This window comes from Quercus suber, unplaced genomic scaffold (genome assembly GCF_002906115.3).
Source record: "Quercus suber isolate HL8 unplaced genomic scaffold, Cork oak 2.0 scaffold_2, whole genome shotgun sequence".
In the NCBI taxonomy this organism is placed as follows: Eukaryota; Viridiplantae; Streptophyta; class Magnoliopsida; order Fagales; family Fagaceae; genus Quercus; species Quercus suber.
The window spans coordinates 4,403,850-4,428,276 of record NW_027069469.1 but is presented as its reverse complement, the minus strand read 5'-3'; the positions used below and the strand labels follow the sequence as shown (position 1 = coordinate 4,428,276).

The 24,427-nt window shown below is 32.9% G+C and overlaps 1 protein-coding gene across 1 annotated transcript in view; it reads right to left on the bottom strand.

Moving 5' to 3' along the window:
- The window catches only part of LOC111999124 (uncharacterized), a 34,298-nt gene extending 10,160 nt beyond the window's left edge, over positions 1-24,138 (bottom strand). Inside the window, exons 1-6 of the mRNA XM_065764085.1 lie at positions 23,906-24,138; positions 21,129-21,499; positions 16,792-17,052; positions 14,514-15,011; positions 14,220-14,369; positions 12,744-12,842 (exon numbers count right to left, since the gene is read on the bottom strand). Of these exons, the coding sequence (XP_065620157.1) occupies positions 12,744-12,842; positions 14,220-14,369; positions 14,514-15,011; positions 16,792-17,052; positions 21,129-21,486 (1,366 nt within the window). The 5' untranslated portion in view covers positions 21,487-21,499; positions 23,906-24,138. The remainder of the gene's footprint in view (positions 1-12,743; positions 12,843-14,219; positions 14,370-14,513; positions 15,012-16,791; positions 17,053-21,128; positions 21,500-23,905) is intronic.
- Between the last annotated feature and the right edge of the window lie 289 nt (positions 24,139-24,427).

Genomic DNA, 24,427 nt, shown 5'->3' with positions numbered 1-24,427 from the left:
GTTATAATAATTGATATTGTATAAAAGCACTGACTACACAATCAGAATCTTGATTCTCACACTGGGATTTCACCAGTTCATTCATTTGTTCAAACTTGTGTGTAGATGATAGCAGTGAGGTTGAAGAAATTGATTTGGAAACATTTGAACAACCTATTGGCCCTCCTCCTAAATTTTCAGGGAATGATGATGAGCATGATAACTTTCATGACATTGATGATTTATGATCATAATAATTTTGTTGGAACTTTGAAGTTCTATTTTGTATATTAGAGATAATTTCTGTCTTTTTGTAAGATACAGTGTGTAACTTGGAGTTTGAAGTTTTATTATTGTTTTTTAGAAATAAGTTTTATGTATTTTTGTAAGAAACAATGTGGAGTTGTGTACTGTAACTTGGAGGCTTGTTTATGCATTTTTACTTTGTACTTTTATGGATTGATTGAGTAATTCATCTTTATGTTTGCTAAGGATTTGACATTTCTTATTTGTCTTGTGAAAGTTATGATATAAAAAATATTTGAAAGATAGATCTCTAAATGAATTAGACTATTTTAGTTATTTTTTTCTTTTTTTTATTAATTTAATGTTTTTATATATATTTAAAATAATTATTAAATTAATTATGACGTCAACCTCGGTTCGACCTCAAAAACCTTGAACCTCTCCCTTTTACGGTTCAATGAACAATCCGGGTCTAAAAACCATGCTTTTCTCACGTTAATTTAGTGTCTCTTGAGCATCGCTTCTTTCTTGATGTCTAAGTTGTGGATTCAACACTATAAATCTACTTTCCCCAATAAATCTTAGCTAATGTTTCAGTGGATTAACTGCTCCTTAAGTTTCTTAATATTCCCAAGGAGAATGAAACAAGCTTCCTACTCTTAGCGACATTATGTGGGATCGGATTTGGATGCTCTGCAGTTAATCATATCTATCAACCGCGCATGATCTCATATGAAAACTTCGGAATCTCTAGCTAAATGAAAGTAGCCTAAGCAATCTTGAAGCCTCAGTCAAATGGTTGGTTTGAGTTTTACTTCAATTCTGTTGCTCGTGACAATGAATCCTTTCTTGTTGTGGTACGTCTTACAAAAAGTTTGTCATGCACTTTGATTTTATTTTTATTTATAAAAAAGGTAAATAATGGAGGGAGGAGCTAGATTCGAAACTCATACCTCAAGTAACATAGAGGATGCTATACTATCACCAAAAAAAAAAAATAGAGGTTAGGACTGTCACTTGAACCCCTATCATGCTTCTTAAGAGTGTGAAGTTTTTTTTTGGAATTTCTACATGGGCTAAAGCAAAGTCTTCCCTAATTGTTATTTTAGCAACGAGGAAGTTAGGGCAATGCCATGAATGTGATTTCGGCCATCAAGGAAGATGCATCTGCTAGCAGTTGAAAAGAAGGAAGCAGTGTTCTTTATGCTAAAATAGAGCTCAAAACATTTTTCGGTAATTTGTCCTTTTAACATTAAGTTCCGATGTTAAAGGAAGAAACGTGACAAAACATGGAATTCATCGTAAGACATGATCGAAGACAAACAAGATCTGAAAAATATATATATATATATATATATATTGTAAAATGGAAAATTATAACGGACTGTGGCTGTGATAACTGATAAGGAGCTAGCTACTTAGACAACCAAGGAACCTTCTCTACTCATATTGAAAAGAATAATGCTTTTATTGAGTTGCAAGCTTTTATTGGTTTTCATCTAAACTCATTATTGACATCACTTTTTTACTTATCATTAACAATTTTCACACTGGCAAGTGTCAAATGTTTTGCATCTGTAGACTTTCTCTATAAAAAATTCTAAACATTATAAAAATAAAAAATAAAAATTATAAAAACACTACAAGGAATAGGTCAAAAAGTCCAAATCCACCACTACTGAAAAAATAAAAAGGTATTTTATAAAAAAGGTTTACGAGACTTCTCACATATGTAATTCTTACATATTATAAGAGTGTAAGCTTCATAAGACCGTCTAATGAGATACCCTAGGTAGGTTAGAAGTTTCTAATCAACTTGAAATTATAAGTCATTTTTTGAAGTGCAGACCCATTTGTCAATATGTCCTTAACCCTACTCGTCCACCAACACTCTAAAAAGACTTTTCAGTAACTTAGGCTTCGTTTGGTTTGGGGATGGAAAAGTGAGGGATAAAAAATGATGGGGATGAAAATGTGAAGGAAGAGAAGAGATTTAGTTTCCCTTATATGTGTTTGGTTGGTAAGGTTGAAAACTGGAAGAATGATGAGTTTAAAAGAAAAATAAAAGGATAATAAATGCACTTTGTATAAATTTACTTTCATGTCCCATTACATAAAAAAATTTAAAAGTTTATAGAAAGTTTTTTTTAATTATTAAAACTTACAAACACAACTAATAAAACATCTAGCAAAAGAAAAATTAATAAAACATAAAAAATAAAAATAAAAACTTTTAGTTTGATATGAAAAAATAAAAGGCAGAATAAACAAACACAACAACGTCGTGTATATAGTACACGTAGTACGACAAACAAAAACTAATAAAATAACAAAACATGTCTGTTTGATATTAAAAAAAGTAGGATAAAATATTATTTTGATCTCTAAACTTTAACAAAAGTTTGTTTATCTTCCCTAAACTTTAAAAAGTTTTTTTTTCTCATCCTTAAACTTTGTAAACAGTTTTTTTTTTAATAAGTTAGAGACAAAAATAAGGATGAAAAAGAAAATTTTTCAATAGTTTAGGGAAAAAATATATATTTTTAAAGTTTAAGGATAGAAAGTAAAACATTTTCAATAATCTAGATACAAATATGAATTTTTCAATAGTTTAGAGACAAAAAACGAACGTTTTGAAATTTAGGGATGAAAAAAAAAATTGATCAATTTTAGGGACAAAAATAGTATTTTATCCAAATAAACAACGTGTGCACAGATTGCAAGGGGGTAGATAGGCCATTTCCCATCTACCCTTCCCCTCTCCATTTTCTCTCCCATAATTGGGGGGATTGATTTTTGGGGAATTCGAAGATAAAACATTTAAGCCCCACCAAAATATCCCCCATATTCCCCTTCAACCAAATAACCCAAAAATGTATTTTCTCCCATATTTCCTTCTCCCTTTTCATCCTCTAAAATCACCCCAACCAAACAGGGCCTAAAAATTTCTGAACATAGAAAAAAAAATAAATAAATAAAAAATAAAAAAGAAGAAGAAGGTAAAATAACCTAACACAATTAAAAATCAAATTAAAAAAAAAAAAAAAAAGTAATGATAGTCACATACTTCTTATTACACACTCACCATACACAGTGCTACATTGACTCAAATCAAGTTTTTAAACAAAATTTTAGTTAAAATTGTGAAATTTTATTTTTAAAGCATGATTTCATAATTGTTGATGTAGGACATTATCTCTTATTTCATTTTTGTAATTTATTAATTTTGGTTTTTTTTTTATGTAATTTTCATAGTTTAGGTTAGGGTATTTATTTCATTGTTTTTAGGTCCTTTTAATGATTTTTAGGCCAAATTTGTAAAAGAAGTTTGTGGCTTTAACCTTTTTTCTTTTCTTGTCCATCAAGTTTTAAAGAGCCTTTAAATAAGCCTCCAAATCTGTAAACGTTTTTAAGAATTATTAAATCAATAAATTTAGACTTGGCCTATTATTCTTTGGTGGATTTCAGACCCTTTTTCCTTGTGGGTTAAAGAACCCACATAGATTCGAAGTTATTTTTTAGAAGCAAACGTGTTTTATTTCTTATTTTTAAAAGTAGCCGTGTCCTACTTGTCACTTCTGCACCCTTCATCAACTATGTGTAGAGAATATGCAATAGAGAGTTTGTAATAAGATTTTCTCCAAAAAAAAAATATATATATATATATATATCTCTAACTTCAAATAAATTATAAACTACTTTGTAACTGTACAAGGAGAAAAAGCACCAAACTACTTTCCTTTTTTTTTTTTAGCCAAATCAATAATTTTGTCACACGTTTACACCTCAATCCACAGCACTTTTTACCTTTTTCCCTTTTCCCTGTTATTTTTCCATTTTCACAGCAACTCAATGGTCCTATACTTTACACACACAAAATGCTAAATTATAAATTGTACAATCGAACTTTGACAAAAATTTTATTCAATCCTTTAACTTTATTTTCGTTAGATTCAATCATTTAGCTTTAATTCATTATGATCCACCACTAAGTCTCTCTGTCACTAAAGAAAGGTGGTGCTACCATCTTCTCCTGGCTGTAGAATTCTTTGTTCCTTCTTTGTAAGGCTTTCACTTTCCCCTTGATAAACATTTGTTTATCTGTAGGGCTTATGGGTTTTAGTTTTTTTGGGGTTGGGAACCACTCTCTCTACCATGGAAGATATAACAAAAAACTGGAGTCATATATCTCTCTCCGGACAAGAGGGTGGTTGGCTTCATGGTATCAGTATCCCAATCTGGATCTTAGGATCTTAAATCCTAAGATCCTACATTCCTAAAATGTCCCGGATCTCACTAGGATCTCTATTTAAGCAAATTCCGTGTGGGATCTCGATCTGGATCTTATAGGATCCCAATCACATAGCGATACTAAAGATCTTGTGCTATAAAGGAAAGTTCTTTTCTTTTTCTTTTTCTTTTTTTTTTTTTTTTTTTTTTTTCTTCAAATAGAGCCCAAAGGCCCTAAACTAATAAAAAAATGAACCCATTTGTGTTAAAACCCCTTTCCCTCTTCCTTGTGTGTGGGTTTGTTTCTCAATAAAAAAGAAGGGGTTATTGTCTTACATTGCTTAAAAGAGTGTTATGTGTAGTAACTTGCTACACCCTCTCTTAAAAGTTACCATTGCTTTTGAGTGGAGTTATAGTGTACTTTTGTGTTAGAACCCTTTCCTTCTCCCTTTTTTGTGTGTGTGTGTGTGTGTGTGATTTTGTTTCTCACAAATAAAAAATGAAATAAATAAATTAGCCTAGTGACCCTAGCCCAAAAACATATAAGATAGAAGAAAGAGAAAAGACTAGACTACTAGAGAGTAGAAGGCGAGCGCGAGAAGCTGAGAAATCTGACGGTGATGCCTAGGTGTCCATGGAAACCGCAACCCGCCCAAATCGTTCGACCCGCTGGTCTCCGACCTGCCGCCACCCGATCCAACGACTCTGGCGGTTGGACACGGGTTCCGACCTCACTAACCCAACCCCAGCGGGTCGATTGTCGGTTTTTAATTTCAAAACCGTGAAACCCGACCCGAACCAAAGTCCATTCAAATTTCGGCCACTTTTTCCAAATTTCGGCCACTTTTTTCTAGATTTCGGCCACCTTTTCACTTAAATCCGTCAATTTTTGGCAAAATAAACACTGGATCTGGCTGAACGAGTGATTTCTCATCACGATTTGCCAGAAATCTCGCTGGATCCAATGGGATCTCACTGGATCTTGGATGGATCTGGCAAGATCTCACCGGATCTGGCGAGATCTCGCCGCGTTTCGAAGCATTCCAGTGGTAATCGGGTTCACCCGAAACCGACCACCACCTGCCGGCAACCCGAACCGACAAATCCATTACTATTATGGGTTAGTTGCGGGTTGAAAAACCACCCTCCTGATCTTGTACGGGTCGGTTGTGGGTTGGGCAAAAACCCAACCCGCCCGACCCATGGACAGCCCTAGTGATGCCACTGTGAGAGAGACCATTGACAACAAATGTAATTTTTTTTTTTTTTTTTTTTTTTTTTTGTAATTCCGCTAACAATGACAAGAATTTTGTTTATAATAATCAACCATACTTTGAGGAATCCATCCAAGATAACCAAAACTTAGGTCTTGATGATTGAGTGTGTTTGTGGTGTTGTTTGAAACATTGTTATTTGCTTTGTGTTGTTTATGTGAGACATTAGGTATTAACATTGTTATTTGCTTTGAGTGGTTTATAAGAGACATTATGTATGTTTTGAGTTGTTTAACTTAGAATTTGGTATTTGTGAGTTGTAACTTTTGAACTTTGTTATGTATTTGTAATTTGGCACTTTTTTTTTATTATTTAGCAATTTCACTAATTTGTGTCAAAAATTACATTTTTTTTTCAATGTTTCTTTAATTAATATAAATTATGAATTACAATTATAAGTATTTTTTAGTATATTTTTGTTAATAGGAAAGTAGAACCTTATGGCTGGGTTGGCTTCCATTTACACAAAGAGCTGGGTTCTAAATGTTGAGTTGTTGCCAGGACTTTCAGTAAACTTTGGAGGTCTAGAAATGACTTTAAGATTAAAAGACATGGGCAATAATACAATCCTTTTTATTTTGATAACAAGCTTGAAACTGAAAAGGTTTTGGCTAGTGAACCTTTGAGTTTTGATAAACATCTTGTGGTGATTCAACGATATGATAAGGTCAGACATATTCAAGATTTAGATTTTAATTTGGTCTCCTTTTGGGTGCAAGTACATGACATTCCTATTAGATTTTATAAATAGTGAAGTGGCTGAAGGTATTTACTCAGGCATTGGGACAATTTGTAGACAAGATTCTTCACATGGGGTGAATGGGGAGTTTCTGAGAGTGAGAGTCGTCATTGGTGTGTTCAAACCTTTAAACTGAAGTTATCCCTCTGGAGGATGGTGTTGAGGATTGGGTAACATCAAATACTAGAGACTGCCGAATATTTGTTATTGGTGTGGCTGCCTTACCCACGCCGATAAGGATGTGATTGTAGTTCGATTGTGATTTGTGGTTGGATAGTGAGGGGACTCTATCTATCGAGTCCCAAAAATTTGGTCTATGGCTTCAAGCAACTTCGTTTATTGCATAAATAAAAACAAAAAACGAAAAAAATAAATAAATAAATAAAACTATGATCTCAGTACCTAGTTTCTAGGTTTTTTTTTCAAAACACATTAATTTTCATACAATTTTGTTAGTTAGCACGTTTTCAAACTATTTAAGAAACTAACATCTCAAGTGCAAACATACTCGATTTTGGTATATATATATATATTTTTTTTTTTGCTTATCTCTGGCCCCCCTATCTTGTAATCCTAGGTCCATCCCTGTTCAAAACACATATAAATTAAACAACAGAAGTTTTTGCCATGTAATTAGAGGTTAGTAATGTGATGTTAAAAAGAAATTGGGAATAGAGCATGCTTTTCTTGTTTGGTTTTTCTTTTTTGGGAGATATAGTTATACTGAATTTTATATGTGCAATTAAGATGTCAATTGTGTGAATCAATATACATGTGTATGTATAATTACTTAATTATATATACATATTTTGAATCAAAATAATTTGTCTCATTATAATTATTTCATTTTATATTCTATTAATTACAATATGCTGCACGTTCTTTTTCTCTTTCTTATAAAGCCACAAAAATATTTAAAGAAAAAAAAATTCAAATGCATGACATACTGCAGTATGTCAGTTACTAAAGCATAAAAGAAAACACAAAGAATGGTTTTTATTCCATATTGAAAGTTCAATATGGGTATGAAACACCCTTGAACGTTTAGACCCCCAAAAACAAAATACCAATTCAAGTTTTATATCAAACAAGTAATGTGTGGAATATGATAACCAGCTTATAACAGAATTGATAAAACAATCTAAGCCAAAGATAAACACATCCACAGCAGTAAATATGAGGCAAAGATAAAGGAAAAAGAGATGCAAACACACGGACAACACACGATATGTTATCGAAGAGGAAACCGAAGTCTTCGGCATAAAACCTCTCCGCCGCCCTCCAAGCGATGATAAAATCCACTAAAGAATATAGTTGGGATACATGAATAGCAGAAGACCCTCCAAGCCTAATCTACCCAAGTACCTAAGCTCTCCAAGCTTCTTACTCCAACAAGGTTACGCCGAACCTATTTCTTCTTTAGCTTGCTGGATTCCACTACTTGACCATAGCATCAACCAATGTATCTTGGTTCCTTTCCAAATTGCTTCCCTAAGCACCAAATGAACCTTCTCACAGACGTGGGTGTGGTGAGATAAGGGTTTGGTAAATAACCTCTCAAGGGTATGACAATGGAGAAAAAGAGAGTAGAGGAATTTGTAGAGTCTCTTTAGATGAAGATTGGGGATGAGGCAATCTTGTTTTTCTCTAGCGTTTTCTCTCACAAAATTCTCTCTGGAAGCTCTCACAATATGATGGGTATAAGGGTGTATATATAGTAGGATGAGAAGGGAATGCAAAACGTCAGTTTTTGCCAAACAGGGCAAGTTGGCGACTTGTAAAAAAAAAAAAAAAAAAGTACTTCCCTAATGGTTCTGTTTTTACTGCAAAAGCTTCATCGGGCTCTCATGCCTGGAAAAGTATTTTGAAAGCTCAAAGTCTCATTGTTAATGGTGCTAAATGGAGGGTTGGGGATGGTGGTACAATTCGGAATTATAAAGACAACTGGCTGCCTGGAGAAGGGGATGGAAGAGTGACTCCCCCTCTATCTTTTCAACCCAAAGATTGCACCGTCTCTTCTTTGATCGATGAGGAATCAAGATGGTGGAATACGACACTCATTGATAGCCTTTTTCTCCCTGATGTAGCACAAAATATTAAATCTATTGCTCTGTGTGTATCCTCTCAATCCGACCTTTTATGCCGGCTTGTGTCTACAAATTGTTTATATTATGTCAAAACAGGTTATCACTCTCTTTGTGAGGGAAGTAACAGTGCTCTAGCATCTTGCCAACCTGCCGGTTCTTCAAAGATTTTCTGGAAGAAGTTTTGGAAGTTAAAAGTACCCAATATGGTGAAGACTTTCTTGTGGAGGGCTTGCACAAATTTTTTGCCCACTAAATGTAATCTGGTACAGCGCAAGATTCTGGCAGACCCTACATATTGTTTTTGTCTAAAGGAACTGGAGTCTATACTCCATACTTTGTGGGTTTGTGAGCTACTTAGACCAGTATGGCATACGTTCTTCAATAATGTATAATGTGCTGGTCAATCTTTTGGTTCTTTCTTTGAGCTGGTGGATTTGGTCCTATCAAAAACATTAATCCAGGATTATTTGCTATGACTTGCTGGGCTATATGGAATTGTCGAAACAAGGCCAGGTTAAATGAAACTGTGATACCACTGGAAAAGCTCAAAGAACAAGCCCATAAACTTCTGCCGGAATTTCGGACAGCTAACCCGATCCATTCAAAACTTGTCAGCCCAGCTAGGCCTACTTGGAAACCCCCTGATCCAGATGAACTAAAAATAAATTTCGACAGGGCTATTTTTGAAGACTTGAACGCAGCAGGTATCGGGTTGGTTGTTCGAAACTCTCAAGGGGAAATTATGGCGGCTATGTCTGAGAAAATCCCCATGCCATTTTCAATCCTTATGTTGGAGACATTGGCAGCTAGAAGAGCGGTTCTTTTCATCCATGAACTAGGATTTCACAGTTCAAGTTTTGAGGGAGATTCAGAAGTATTGATCAATGCTCTCTGTCACAAAAATCTGATGCACTCTTCAGTTGGTCATTTTGTTCCAGACACTTCGTATTATGCTAACTCTTTACGAAGTTTCTCTTTCTCTCACATTTTTTGGCAAGGTAATACTTTAGCTCATGCCTTAGTCAAGAGAGCTAGGACAAAACCGTTCTGCACCGATCCGAACCGCACCCATTTGAGCTTCACCAGGGGTGTATGGCGTGGTGGTCAGAGACGATTTGCAAGTACCGACAATGGCTGGTGCGGCGAGCGGTTGTGGGTTTTGCATTCCGATGTGTAACCAAACCGACCGCTATGTATGTATATCAATACATGTAGTTTAACATATACATATATGTAATCATGTTTCAGTTTTAAAATAAAAGAAACTTCTAGAGAGAGATATAGAGTACCAGTGCTATGCAATAGACAAAAGAGGCGTGAAAGTGAGAAAGGAGAAGGAAGGAAGAAGAGAAAAAAAATAGGGTTAGGCAATGGCGGAGCCAGGATTTTAGTCTAGAGGGGGCAAAATTAAAAAACAATATTAAAAGTAAAATTAATCTAAAAATATTAATCAATAATAATAACAAAGTAAATAAACAATCACAAGAAAATATGAATATATTTCATAGTATTAAAATAAATAAACAAAAATAACCAGTTCTTAGTCATAGCTATTACAAATTTTACAAATTGATGTGGTAAAAATGTGATTAGTGTTACTTAAACGATATAATGAATATATGTTTGAAATTATTTTTTGTGGTTAGTGAGATGTCAATTTGTAAAACATAAGTAGTAAAATTTGTAATATCTATAGCATCACTTAATAATAAAATGTTGTGAAAGATATTACAGTGAAAATTGCGAAAATAATGATATTAAATAAAAAAGAAAAAAAATAGTAAAATAGGTACAACGCTGGACAGACAAAAGCTGCTTATAAGAATGGTGAAATTGGCAAAAAGGTACATGGCTTGGTCTTTAAGAGTAACTTCTTTTTCCTGTGTCACTTTCAAGTGGGAGTTCTTTTTTTCTCTATGTCAGGGAGTAGCTAGAGTAGACTAGTTCTTTTTTTTTTTTTCTTTTTTTTTTTTTCTTTATGTCAGGGAATAGCTAGAGTAGACTACACATGCAAGGATACTTTAGGAGTCAGGGGGGGCAGGTGCCCCCCCTCGCCCCCCTCTGGCTCCGCCCCTGGGGTTAGGTTTAGTGATTTAAAACGACATCGTTCCATTAATTTTTTTTAAAATCTTATACAAAACGACGTCGTTTTGAAACTAATATTAATTTTAATAATAAGTTCAAAACGACATCGTTTTAATTTGTAGGTTAAATTTCTGAATCTCTTTTAAATGTTGTCTTCTCTTATCTCTAATCTCTTGTCCGCCTCTCCCCCTTTCCCCTCTCTCTCTCTCTCTCTCTCTCTATCATTCCTCAGCCCCTGCCTTCGCCACCAGCCCACCACCGTCGTCCACTGGATGCTACCGTTTCCAAGGTTTCCCCTTTCATCTCTCCTCTTTGTCACAACTATTGTCTAGAAATTTCAAGAGAATGTTTTGATGCTTAATACGTAGCTACTATGGTTCTCCTCTCAATGCTTTCTTCCAGGTATGAAAATTTATATAATGCTCAATATATACCTGCTTCTCCTTGCAATGCTTTTTAGAAAGATGGAGAATTTGTTTGAAAATTTTGCGAAAGATTTTGAACATGTTTGTCTGTTTTTTTTTTTTTTTTTGAATATTTGGGTTGTTTGATATTTTTGTGGGTTGCTTGATGATTCTTTTTTTTTTTTTTGAATTATTTGTTTGTTTTATTTTTGCATCGAATTAACCACACTACCCCACTATGGTCAACCGAACTTGGTGTAGACCGGTTCTTACCCTTCATATGTGAGGTGCGGTCAAGCATAAGGGCAAACCGCAGCCTATAGGTGTGGTGCAAAATCCCCCCCCCCTAACCGGCCGCACCGCACCTTGTATAGGCCTAGTCTGGATGGAGTCTGTTCTCCCGGATCTCCATGACTGTTATGTTGCAAATCTTCTTGCTATTACTTGAATAAATAAGATGTATTCATTTTCATTAAATTCAATCCTTTAAGTTTCAATTTTATTCAATTAAGTCATTCCTTTAGTCTATATCAAAAATAAAATTGTGCTATTAGTAACCTATAAAATGACTTAGTTCTTTTTTTTTTTTTTTTAATGTTATTAAAAAAATAGTCATATTAATGGGTGTTCTTACGGTAATTGTTAATAAACAATTTTAAAAAAATTTAGACAACACTTTCAGGGAAAATATAAAAAGCCGTAAAAAAATTAATTGTTTTTTTTCTTTTCCCATAAAATTTTTTTAAATAGTTCCTAAACCAATGCCCTTAGGGTATCCATTAATACTTTCCGTCTATGAAAAATTCATTAAAAAATGTTTTTTTCCTAAAAAACAGAAAAAATAAAATAAACACATGATTTACACAAACTAACACATGCTATGTCATTAATCAAATATTTAAATTTAAAGTTTTTATAGTCTAAAATTACACTTAGGAAATAAGCTTATAGATCGAATAGTAAATAAAACTTGATTGACACAAAGTTATTAAGATTTTCAAATTTTTTTCCTTTTTAAATCTTAACTTAATGTTTTTCTATTTAAATTTTTTTCTTTCTTCTTTTTTCTCTTATTGTCAAACAATGTCATACATATTAATCTAGTACTAGATATTGAAAACCAAATTTAACATTCACATCAGTCCATGTAAAACAGTATAAACCCCACAATTTGCCAAATCAGCCTAAAAAACGACTCACATCAACCCATGCAAAATTGTGCAAAATAAGATTCTAGCTACAGTAACCGTGCAAACATACACAGTTACTATTCATACACAAATTTGTTTTTAATATTTTCTTTACTCATAGAGAGAGATGATTTGGTAGATTAATAAAAAAATTGATGAAAAATAATATTTTAATAAAATATAATGTAAATTGTAAAATACATAATTAGATGCGAGTATTTTTAAAAAGTGATTATGTAAAATAAAAAATAAAAAGTTAGTTTTTATCTTAAAATAGAAATAAAATTTTGCACAAACTAATGCAAATGCTATAATTAATTTCTAAGTTTCGATATTGTCAGTCACCAAAAAAAAAGAGAAGAAAGAAATTTATCACTATTATCTACATTGAAAAGAAAATTATTCTTATTATTATTTATCATGTGAAAAAAATAAATTTACCAACAAATATGATTTTCATCGTGACAAAATAAAAGTCATAAGCAAAGAGAGTTTAGACAGCATTGTACCTGATACCCTCTTTCTTATTTGACCACCTTTTTCCATGTGTGGGTTTCGGAAGGCTCTAAAAATTTGATAGATGTCTACGGTCTGGTAAATGCATAAACCTTGCAGCAGGAATTTTCAATTACATCTCAAGTAAAAAGGGCTTTGAACATTCAGAAGAATAATCAGGTGTTCAAATAATTCTGAATACCCTTGTTAATGTAATATTGACAGATTTTTAATTTTTTGTAATTTCTTCTAATATTGTAACATAATTTTTTAAAGCTCTTGTCTTTCAATGTCAGCATTATAATATTTTTATTTTCATTTAGATTTTTATTTTCAAAGTTATAAGAAGTGCTCAAGTGTTATGTGTAATAGAAAACATTCATAATTCAGAGTTCTACTAGACTAAGCAATAAACAAATTCTAAATGAATTATCTTACATAAAAAAATCTAAATAAATTACATAAAATTTACTACAAATTTTATAATTTGACTTTTTATATATTAATGATATATAAATACGTTTTACAACTGTTTCGTGCATTATTTAATCATGAAGCGATAGCATAAGTGTGACGTTAAATATATTTTTAATTTTAATTAGGTAGAAAGAACATTATTTTTGGGCTGGTTTAATTGTGTTTCTTTGTTGAGAAATGCTAAGTCTACAACATTTTCACAACACTTTTATAATAAATCATAAATGACAGGTTGTTAAGGGTTATTGTTGGTGAACAAAAAAGTAATTTCAGTAGTAGATTTAAATTTGAATTAATAACAACTTACCACATATGATTTGTTATGGAATTGTTGTAAAAATATTGTAAAAATAGCACTTCTTTTCTTTGTTTTAGGCTCCAAAGATCTTTGCAACAAAGTTGGTGCGGTGTGATTTTCCCCTTTTTATTTTATTTTATTATGTGAGCTTAAAATTAGTAAGAATTTACACATCATGCTATCCTTTCTTCCTTCTTTATACTAGCCATTTTTTAAATCCTATTTTCAGAAATTCTCTGTAATCATATGATATTTTAACAAGTCACTCTTGTTGGTCTCCCTATGTTTGTACATCTCTCTTTTTTCTCTGTTTTTTTTTTTTTGCAGGATTTGTACATGTCATTGTAAATGATTTTTAGGATTAAAGAAAAAACACCGAATCCTGTATTGATTTGATAGATGATTAAAATTAAATAAATATATTAAGAAACAACTATCTTGTGTTTTTTGTTTAATTTACTTTGTTAATAGCGAATATATGCTGGTTTACTTTGGATTTTCATGTGTTAGTATATTTCTTATTTTTAAATTGTGATTTTTTTCCGTATTTTGACACTACAAAGATGAAATCATGATTTCACTCGTCTCGTTATTGTATGGTGCTACAGCCTGTAGCCTACAGGTAATGTTATTATAAACTAGATCCAACCAAGGTGTTTGTGCAAAATAACATAATAATTTAATCGGAAGTATGGAAAAAGAAATTGAAACTCACTATTGTAGATCCATTTTTTCCAAGATACGAGCCCATGTCCACTCGGATATGCCAAAGACACGGAAGCTAATGCCAACAAAGGGGACTCCCCATTAAAATCTAGAGCAATAGCCAAAGCAGGATACCATCCGAGCAAATCCAAAGCCATATCTATTGAGCAAACATAAGTAATTAATTAAAACGAATTATAGTGATTTTTTTTTTTTTTTGGAATCCATACGGTGAAAATTCTCTGTGATTTCAAAGCATAGATATAACAGCGTATGTATAGTCAAATTTAATTGAAATTCTTACCAAAAGCCTTAGCATAAATGCACTGAGTAATAAACGTGGCACCATTGACGCCATTTCCTGGCATTAAATCTTTCAAAGAAGTTTCAGAATAGAGGTAGCGAGCCATGTCTATTATGTCAGAGTTGGTAAGAGCCAATACGACTGGAATGAGATTTTCTTTTCCGTTCTCAATGCTAAGTAAGATTGGACACCTTTCAATTATGCATCTTGCCATATCGATGTTTCTAGTAAGAGCACAACAACCAAGAACCGTGAGATCGTCTTCATCTTTTATTGTAAAGCTGTCGTCCTCCATTATTTGTTTATCTTTATCCACCAACTTTTCCACAATATCCATTTTTCCAGCAAGGACAGCAATGTGTAGTGGCGTCCATCCCTTAAATGAAATTTGTTCATTCGCTGCCTCTGGATGGGAACTAAGGAATTGATAAGCAGCATCCCAATTACCATCGCGGATATTCTTTTGAAGGGATACATATTGAACAACGTAATTCACCCCTGCCAAGTTTTTCATAATTTTACTATACAAATCAAAAGATTTAGAGTATGTTACAGAAAAGTTACAAGATTATTTTTGTTTTAGATTTCACAATTGAATAAACGAAAAATATTATTTGCCCGAGAGTTGTGTCCCAATTCCACGTTGTTAGCACTTGACAAATCATCAAATCCCATTAAATTTAGTTGAAATGCTTCATAAAGTAAATCACAAGACCAAAAACAGAAAAGTTATAGCGAATGAACATTCATTATCTTTACTCTTTTCAATTTTTTTTTATATAGTAATTCAACTCAATTTTAACAACTTATAGCTAAGAGTTTTCGTTGTCTTTTGCATTACTCAATTAAGAATTCAACATAACAAATACAACCATGAATATATATGTGTGTGTGTATATGTGTATATATATATATCTTCACTCTCCATTGTCCCAAGCCCCACTTCATCTATCTCACACTTAATTGTTTTTGGTGTTTACACTTTACTATCCACTTAATTGTCTTTATTTTTTAAGATTTAAAATCAACAAATTGTTAATTTTTGTTGTTAGGCTTGCTATTTTTTTCCAGGTTTTAGATCAAATTGGTTTTTTTTTTTTTTTTTTTTAATGACAAGATAAAGGTTTATGTTTTTTTTCCAGGTTTTAGATCAAATTGGGTTTTTTTTTTTTTTTTTTTAATGACAAGATAAAGGTTTATGTTAAATTGGTTTGTTGTTGAGCTTTTTTAGGGTGTTCAAATTTTTATTTTAAGGTGGTCAAAACAAAAACATTAAAAAATATTGAATATAATTTTTTTTTTTTTCAAAGCAAGGGGTTTGATGTGGCGCCGCCACTGCTTGCATCTATTCTGTTCAACAATTCAAATGGAGGTGAGTCTTTTTGCCATTCTCTCCATTGAAGAACGCAGAGTCGTTCACTGATACAGGAATGCAAAGAGATCCTACAAATTGTACGACCAAAAACTAAGATCACTTGGAATTGCTAGGATTGTAAGATTCCACATGATCCTGCAAACGACTCTTGAATCTGAACAATCTTGTATTGATCCTGATCATTCTAGGCAAGTGGAATGATCCTGTTAGGTTTTTATTGTGTTGGGATATTCAGTTTCAAAGTTTACTTGTAATTGATCATACAAATACTTCGTATTTTGTGTGTCTATGTGTAATTGGGTTGAGATCTCATGAGCTCAAATTGAAGTTGTATAAATTGGAGTTTCAGTCGAGCGAAATGGCATGTGGGAGCAATTTTGTAAAACTCTTATAATTTTCACACACCAAATCAATGAACCCATCACCGGAGTACCCTGGTGGGGATATATGGAGCCAATTTTGTATAATTGGCTAATCATGTGATTTGAATTTATTTTGTCTAACGTCTTGAATTTAATTTCTATATCAAAAAGATACCAGACTAATCACATACGACCACGTCTTCATGAATTTGCACTTTAAATGTGTATAATATCTTTCTCTTCCTTTAGTTTAAAAATTAATAAAAATAAATTCAAATGAGAGAGATAGAGAGAAGTTAAGGCCCCGTTTGATACACTCACTCAAACACATGTTTTCAGTTTTTAAACAATATTACAAGTATTTTCACACACTTTTTCATTCACACATATTTTTCAAATACAAGATTTTAGTTTTTAAGTGCACGTACCAAATACCTTCTAAGTGTTTAAGCGTTTTTTTTTTTTTTCAGTAAAAAAAATGTGATTTTCTTGTAGAGTTTTAAGCATGTGCATTTTCTAGATATATTAGAGAGATAACTACCTCTTTCTGGCTTGATCAATTCTGCTAAACGATCCCAAGCAGTTTTGGCCGTTGTACAATTCCCAATCAAAGAATATGCTTCGGACGATTCCCAGATCAAATATAAAGCCAAGGCATTCTTCTTGCTCCAAGCCTTAAAAGCAATTTCATCATCTGGCGTCGGAGGTTCAGTAGTTGCTTCAACAATGTCCCAAACATGAAGATCCCGCAAATATTTTTTCATCCGGTTGCTCCAAGCCTCAAAAGTTTCTAAAGCAGGAACTGGAAGAACAACAAATAAATATATCATTCTCACTTACAAAACTAGTTGTGTGTAGATGCTTTTAAACCTATAGTGCCCTAATGGCTAATGGTATAGGTTATAATACATTTTAGCGGATTTGGCTCGCATGCAATACCCTAATTTCTCTGGAAAATTACACTTTATTCACCTAAAACTATATCTCTTTTTACAGTCACCTCTCTTAAACTATGAGATGCATACTTACCCCCTAAATTATATCATCTTTTACACTTATCTCCTAAATTATGAAAATACAAATTTTACCTCTTTAAACTATACCCCTTTACACTTATCGCCTTAAACTATGAAAATACACACTTAATTCCTTAAATTATTACTCATGGAATAGGATGCAAAGTGTTCCACGTGGGAAATAATTTAGAGGATAAGTGTACATTCTTATAGTTTAGGGAAGCAAGTGTTATATGGGTAATAATTTAGATGGTAAGCAGTGGCGAAGCCATAAATTTCTTTTAAAAGATGGACAAGCTTTGAGGAAAGCTCAACGAATATTTCATTTCATTGATTAATAAAATATACTCGTATCAGTTGTCATAATCTAGAATCGTGTTCTAAGTAATTTAGGATCCAGTATAAAGAATAAGGTGAAAAGTACTATTTAGATTAAAGAGATTAAACCAAGTAATTAAGCAGTTATTTTCCTTTATCTCAAAACAAATATAAATTATATATATATATATATAACATTCGTAGACAGAAAGATACATATGTTCACTCAATTAACAAGGCTGGTATCTTCTAAAAAAATAAATAAATAAATAACAAGTGTAGCATATTTATAAAATTATACAAAAATACGTTATAAAAAAATTGACAGCCACACGTTAATATTTTTGGCAAATGTTAATAAGCACAGCTTAGGTGCTTGTTAAGGTTGTACAAAAGTGAGTCCCATTTAATAAAAAAAATTAAATAAAAAAATTAAAAGAATATAAAACTTTTTGGTTATTTTAATATTTTTTCTTTTTATAAAGTTGACCCCACACTAAAAAATATGACATAAAACTGCAAAAAAAGACAAAAACTTGTACAAAAAAAAGCCAAAAGTTAATATTAACGGCATGGTTTTGAAACCCGAACCGTTCAAAGAACCAAAAGAGTGAGAGATTTAAAATTTTTAAGGTAGAACCAAAATTAAACTAAAGTCGAACCGTAATAATATCATAATTAAATTATTAATTACTTTAAATATAAATAAATGTATAAAATTATTACAAATAGAATATTTTATTAAAATAGTACAAATAAATATAGAGATGCAGCACTTTCAAGTTTAAAATATTACTTTAAAGTTTATCTTAATATATTAAATTAAAAAGTTTAATGGTTAAAAAGTTTAACATTTAAAATTAAAAATCCGTTTGGATACAGCTTATTTTGCTGAAAACTAAAAACTAAAAAAAATTTTAAAAAATTACTGTTCATTGGCTTCATGTCCCATGAACAGTGCAAGAGACGTTGGTTCAAAAAAAAAAAGCGCAAACACAGAGAACCCAAACGCACAATAAATACAAAAATAAATGCATTAAAGAAAATGTCCACTTGTGCATTTAATTTACCCTTTCCCCAAACAAACTCTCTTCCCCAAGCGTCAATATTCCCCATCCTATTTACCAAAAAAAAAGGTATTTCCCATCCTCATAAAACCATTAGACCCCTGCCCACTAGTACACTACCACTAGGCTAGTCTTTTCTTTCTTTCCCTCACACACTTCTTGTTTTCTTTCTCTCCCGGCCCTATTTCTTCCAGAACTGATTTGAGCAAACTCTCCTCCCTCTCTTCCAAAACAGATACGAGCAAAATCTCCCCAAAACATCAATTTTAGCAAACAAGATCTGCTACTTTCGGCTTCTAGCAAACAAGATGACCCTCTCGACGATGATAAGATTCAAAACTTCCGGCAAGTTTTCAATGAATATTTTCAAACAAAAAGCCCAGGTCTGACCAGAAAACCCGTGCACGGTCTATCAAACTGGACGGTTTGAACACAATTCGAGCGGTTTCCTACAAAAGTTAAATTTCCAGTTTTTTGTGTTTAAAAAACCGGATCAGTGACCAGTTTCCAGTTAATCCAATTCGTCCATCTGATCCGATCCAAATTTCAAAACCATGATTAACGGCACCGTAAAGGCGTAAACACAACCCAATATTTTTTTACCAAAACTTAGAAACAGCTACAAGTTAGCAAGGTTAAAAAAGTTCAATGAACTACAGCCGTACAGCACACAATAGTTAAACTAGTAAAAGTCAAAACAATACTTTTATGCTAAGCAGTAATTGAAATTTCCTTTTAATTTTTATAATTTTTAGTATTTTACTGCCTCTTTTAAAGGCTCTAAGGAAAATTTTTCAAGAGCCAGGGCCCGTTGGCTTCGCCAATAATGGTAAATAGACATTCTCGTAGATTAGGTGTGAGTATAAAATGTAGTATAATTAAAGGATATAAAATATAATTTTCTTCTTATTTCTTTGATAAAAATTTCGCTTTCATTTTTTCTTTTTTGTACTTTTTACAGTTTTACATTTTTTAATGATAATTCTTCGTTTACATTGTACTTGCAATATAAAATTACATGGCACAAAAAGTGGTATATATTATACACATTTGTAAAAAGTATTAAATATTATATACATTTTATAAATGTGTACAATGTTTACCACTTTTTGTGTATTACAATGTAAATTTTTACATAGCAAGTACAATCTAATCCTATAAAAATCTTTTTTCTTAGTTCAAAAGTCGGGATTGAATCCCCTTTTAGCTGTTCTACGTTTCTAGGTTATACTACGTTTCATTAAGATCTGAGATTCTCCTTAAGTTTTATACTAAAAATCTTTTTAAATATAATTTAGCAGCAAGAGATTTTACAACATTTTCTACCTAGTTAAATTTAACTTGTAAATTTAGAAGATCTAAAAGAAAGAACACACTGAAAATGGATAGCGGGGAAGCTCACAACCATCCACCCAAATAAAATTTAAACCAGCAAGAGAATTTATTCATTAATTATTATAAATTTATATTTTTATTCTCAATCAAATATTGACAAACAATTGAATTTTTAGTAAAGAAAAGAAATCCATAATTCAAACTTATAATAATTCATTATTTAAGTGAATAAAAAAGCTCCAACAGAAGTAATTTATTTTATTCTTAATATAAATTTAAAGAGAATAAATTGGGTCAGGAGCTGCATAAAATGTGGGTTTTACGCCAGCCAATCCTGACCCACCACGTCAACAAAACAACTTATTTTCAGTACACTCAAAACACAAAACCATCACCCAATTAAAAACCCATCAGCCCCTTTCAAACACAACACAACAACACATTCAGACTTCAGACCTGGAGCACGGCAAACCCAAATCTCATCTCCTCCTCCTCACACCGGAGCTCCACCCTGTCACAAATGCTGCTGCCCACATCGTTTTTGGAGCTGGTGAAATCTGTTGGAGCCGTTGCAAGTGTGGTGTCGCGACTCAAGGTGTGTTTTTTTATGATTTGTTATTTCCCCAAACTTTGAATTTCAAAATATTGTTGGATTTGGATAATTTTTTGGATATCAATTACTTGATTTGGTATGGGTTTTGCTGTTTTTTTGTATTTTCATTGGGTTTGATTGGATTCTTGAGTGGCGGGTTCAAACCCAAAAATAAAAAAAGGTTTTTTCTTCTTTTTTTCAGCTAGCCTAGGTTCTTATGAATTTTTTTTCAGCTCCAAATCATGATTCCAGCAACAACTCCGGCGACAACTGTGGCGGGCTGGAGCTCTGGTGTAAGGAGGATGAGGATATTTTAATTTTATGCTTAGGTTTCTGAAGTCTTAACGTGTTGTTGTGTTGTGTTGCTGATGGGTTTTAATTGAGTTAAAGTTTTGTATTTTGAGTTTACTAAAAATAAGTTGTTTTGCTGACGTGGTGGGTTAGGATTGGCTGGCGTAAAACACACATTTTACGCCAGTTCCTGACCCAATTTATTCTCAAACTTAAAGAGAGATACTTTTTTTTATGACAATTAAAGAGAGACATATACCTATGTAACCATCTTTGGGGAGTTCGCATATTGCTGCCAAAGTATCCCACGCAACTTTGGCAGAAGTAATCATACTAATCGCAGAACATAAGTGGCTCGTGCAAGAATTCTGGATCATTTTTAAAGCCTTGTCATTCTTTTTGGTCCAAGCTTTAGAAGCAGCTTCATCAGTTTTTGCTTTAGGAGGTTCATTGGCTGCTTCATCCGTTTTTGCTTTAGGAGGTTCATTGGCTGCTTCCACGACGTCCCAGAGACCTTGAGCCGTCAAATTGGTTTTCACTTGAAGACTCCATTCCAAATAATTGTCAACGTCAAGAAATATAAGGACAGTTGCACTCGTGGCAGACTTTGATTCCATGTTGAATCTGTCACTATATTCACTTGCTGTTAGGAGCATATATAAGCTTCTAATCAAACACTACTTTTTAGCAAAAAAGATAATGCATTAAACGATCTAAGTTAAAACTGTTAAAGAAACCTAACAAAAAGGGACGGTACGAGTTATACTCTTAAGAACAGCTGTACTCAGGATTTCTATATATAAACATTTTGAGTACTTTTGTTATTCTTTGTTCTTTGATCCAATTTTGTTAGGTGGTAAACATAATGGATAGGGATGGATTAGTTCCTAAACTAAAGATCCCTTGTCTCTTTTTAAACATCTTTCCTCTTCCGCTCTTCGCATCATCTTTGTCCATTAGATGATGAGTATAATACATACTTAGATCAATGTCTTTCTTTTTCGTTATTTTTAACAATGTTGAAATAAATTATTGATATAAATGGAGTACGTGTTTCAAAGGACTGTTAAAAATCAAGCACTGCCTCTCTCTCTCTTTCTAGAAATCTCTCTAATTCCAGACATTTCTCTCTTGCTCTATTTCCGGAATTCTCTCCAAGATATTTCTCATATTTTCTCTAGAAGCTTCCCTACACCATAGTTTTGAAACCCGGAGCAAACCGTACGGTTCAACTGGAAAAATTGCGAACCTCTCATTTTTGCGGTTCTTTTAGCCTCAAGAACCACTCTATGGAAAAAAATCAGAGACTCGTGCGAACTGCAGGCGGACCTCACGGTTCTGAGAACTGTGAACGGTTCTTGCGGTTCTCATAGGTCCCTTTTTTAAAAAAAAATTTAATGCCTTAAACGGCATCGTACCGGAATATTTACTATATTTTGGTCGAAAAAAAATATCCACTGGTAAAGAATTTGAATAAAAGTAAAAAGAAATCAAAAAAGAGAGAAAAAAAAAAAATAGAGCTACGTTACTACCCACAATTTTATATCTTCTCAGGTTTGTTTCTTGTTTCAGCTAGATACCAGCTTCTCCTTCTTCTTGTTCTTTCAGCTTCTACCTTCTGGAGCCGTTTCTGACTTCTCACTTCCTTTAATTTCAACTGCTTTTGTTTGTATTGCTTTTTTTATCTCTTCCTTTAATTTCAGTCGCTTTTGTTTGTAGTGCTGTTTTTTAGGGCTGTGAGCTAGTCACATGGGCATAGGAAAGTGGAAATTGGAAAGACAAGTCTGAGACTTTGTTTCTTACAAAACCTCTTGAGCCCCACATGATATGATGATACATCATATCATCCTCTTTTGTCCACTTGTACCGGTACAAATTAATGTCCTTAATTTTTTTTTAAATAAAAAAAATTGGTTATTATTATTATTAGATAGATATTTCATATTTGGGCTTGAGATGAATATATTAGACACAGTTAAAATATGGATTTATAGTTTTAATTAGACTATTTTAGTTAATTCTTCTATTTTGTACTAATTTAATATATTTATTTATATTTTAAATAATTATTAAACTAATTATGACGTCATTACAGTTCGATTCCGATTCGACTTCAGTTTAACCTCAAAAACTTTCCTTTATGATAGCCAACTAAAAAGCATCGTAAAAAAAACTCCGGTGAGAAACACCATTGTGCAGAGAAAACCCACCAAGCTGGCGCAAGACCCACAACCACAAGGGAGAAAACAAACCCACAAGGAGGTCTGGGGGCTCACTCGTAGAAACCTCGCAAGAGTGGCCAGAGAGGAACTTCAGGTCTGCGAACCGTAGGGGTGGGAGACCCCTGGTGGTGCAAGAGCTCGGATCTAACCCGATCCGGTCAAATTGGTCCGAAACCACCACTAACAAGCTAGAGAGGGAGGCCTGACCACCCCTATCGGGAATGACACTGTCGATCTAGGACGGCACGAGACCGACGGAGGGGACGGGGACAGAGACCACGGAGGTGGCGGAGCACACGACGAAGCCGGGAAGATCTCTTGGGCCTCTAAGCGCGCTCTCTCTCTCTCTCTCTCTCTCTCTCTCTCTCTCACGAGAGAACATTTCCAAAAACCCATACACCTCCGCTGAACGACTTTTTTCTTCTCGCTTTACCCATAAGGACATCTGTCTAACTGTATACTCTGGATGTTCCATTTTCATTTCAGCCACGGTTCTAGGAAATTTTTCTTTTTTTTTTTTTTTTTTTTTTGGGGTTAAAAAAAATAGCCAAGATTTCAGGAGTTTTTTTTTTTTTTTTTGAGAAAAGGCCATCAGTGAGCTTAGATATTTTGAGTTGTATTTCTTGGTTTTATTAATTCAAAAAGGAAGAAGAAAAATAAAAGTTTGCATTTTATTTTATGTTCTTAAAAAAAATATATATATAATATATAATAAAAATAAAAAGTCGCTTCAAAAACGCTATCAAGAGGATTAAAAATGCATCTACGCATATGTAAATGATTAAAAGCTCGTAATAATAAGTACCACATGAACCTGAACGGCTGAGCTGAGCTCCTGCTCCAAGATGATCAGATTGATTCTGGTCTGGAAATATTTTCTGGCGACCAAAACATAAAATACGAAAACTTATTATAGTCTTGTTGTTTTCTATGTATTGGTAAAAAGCTTTTCTACTAAAAACTACTCGAAGAAAGTTTCTTTTTTAGAGAATTACCTGAAGAAAGTTGAGTCCACATCCGTTGTAAGCTCCTTTGCTAAATAGGACTTCCCCCATGGTTAACCATACAAGAGCATTTTAAAGTAAAAAAAAAAAACTATATAAGAGCATTTTGTACACGGCTGAAAAGTCAGAAAGGCATGAATAATAGGATAAGGGAAAAAAACAAAAAATAGGATAAGGGCATGGCATTCTATTGGTGAGAGGATTGCACTTTATCTCGTGTGAGGTGAAAAGGAAAATAAAAATAAAAATAAAAATGTTAAACAGATTTACAGGCTTGGGGAGCAATGATGAGCCGTGGGAACATAAAAAAATTCCTTAAAGAATATAAATTA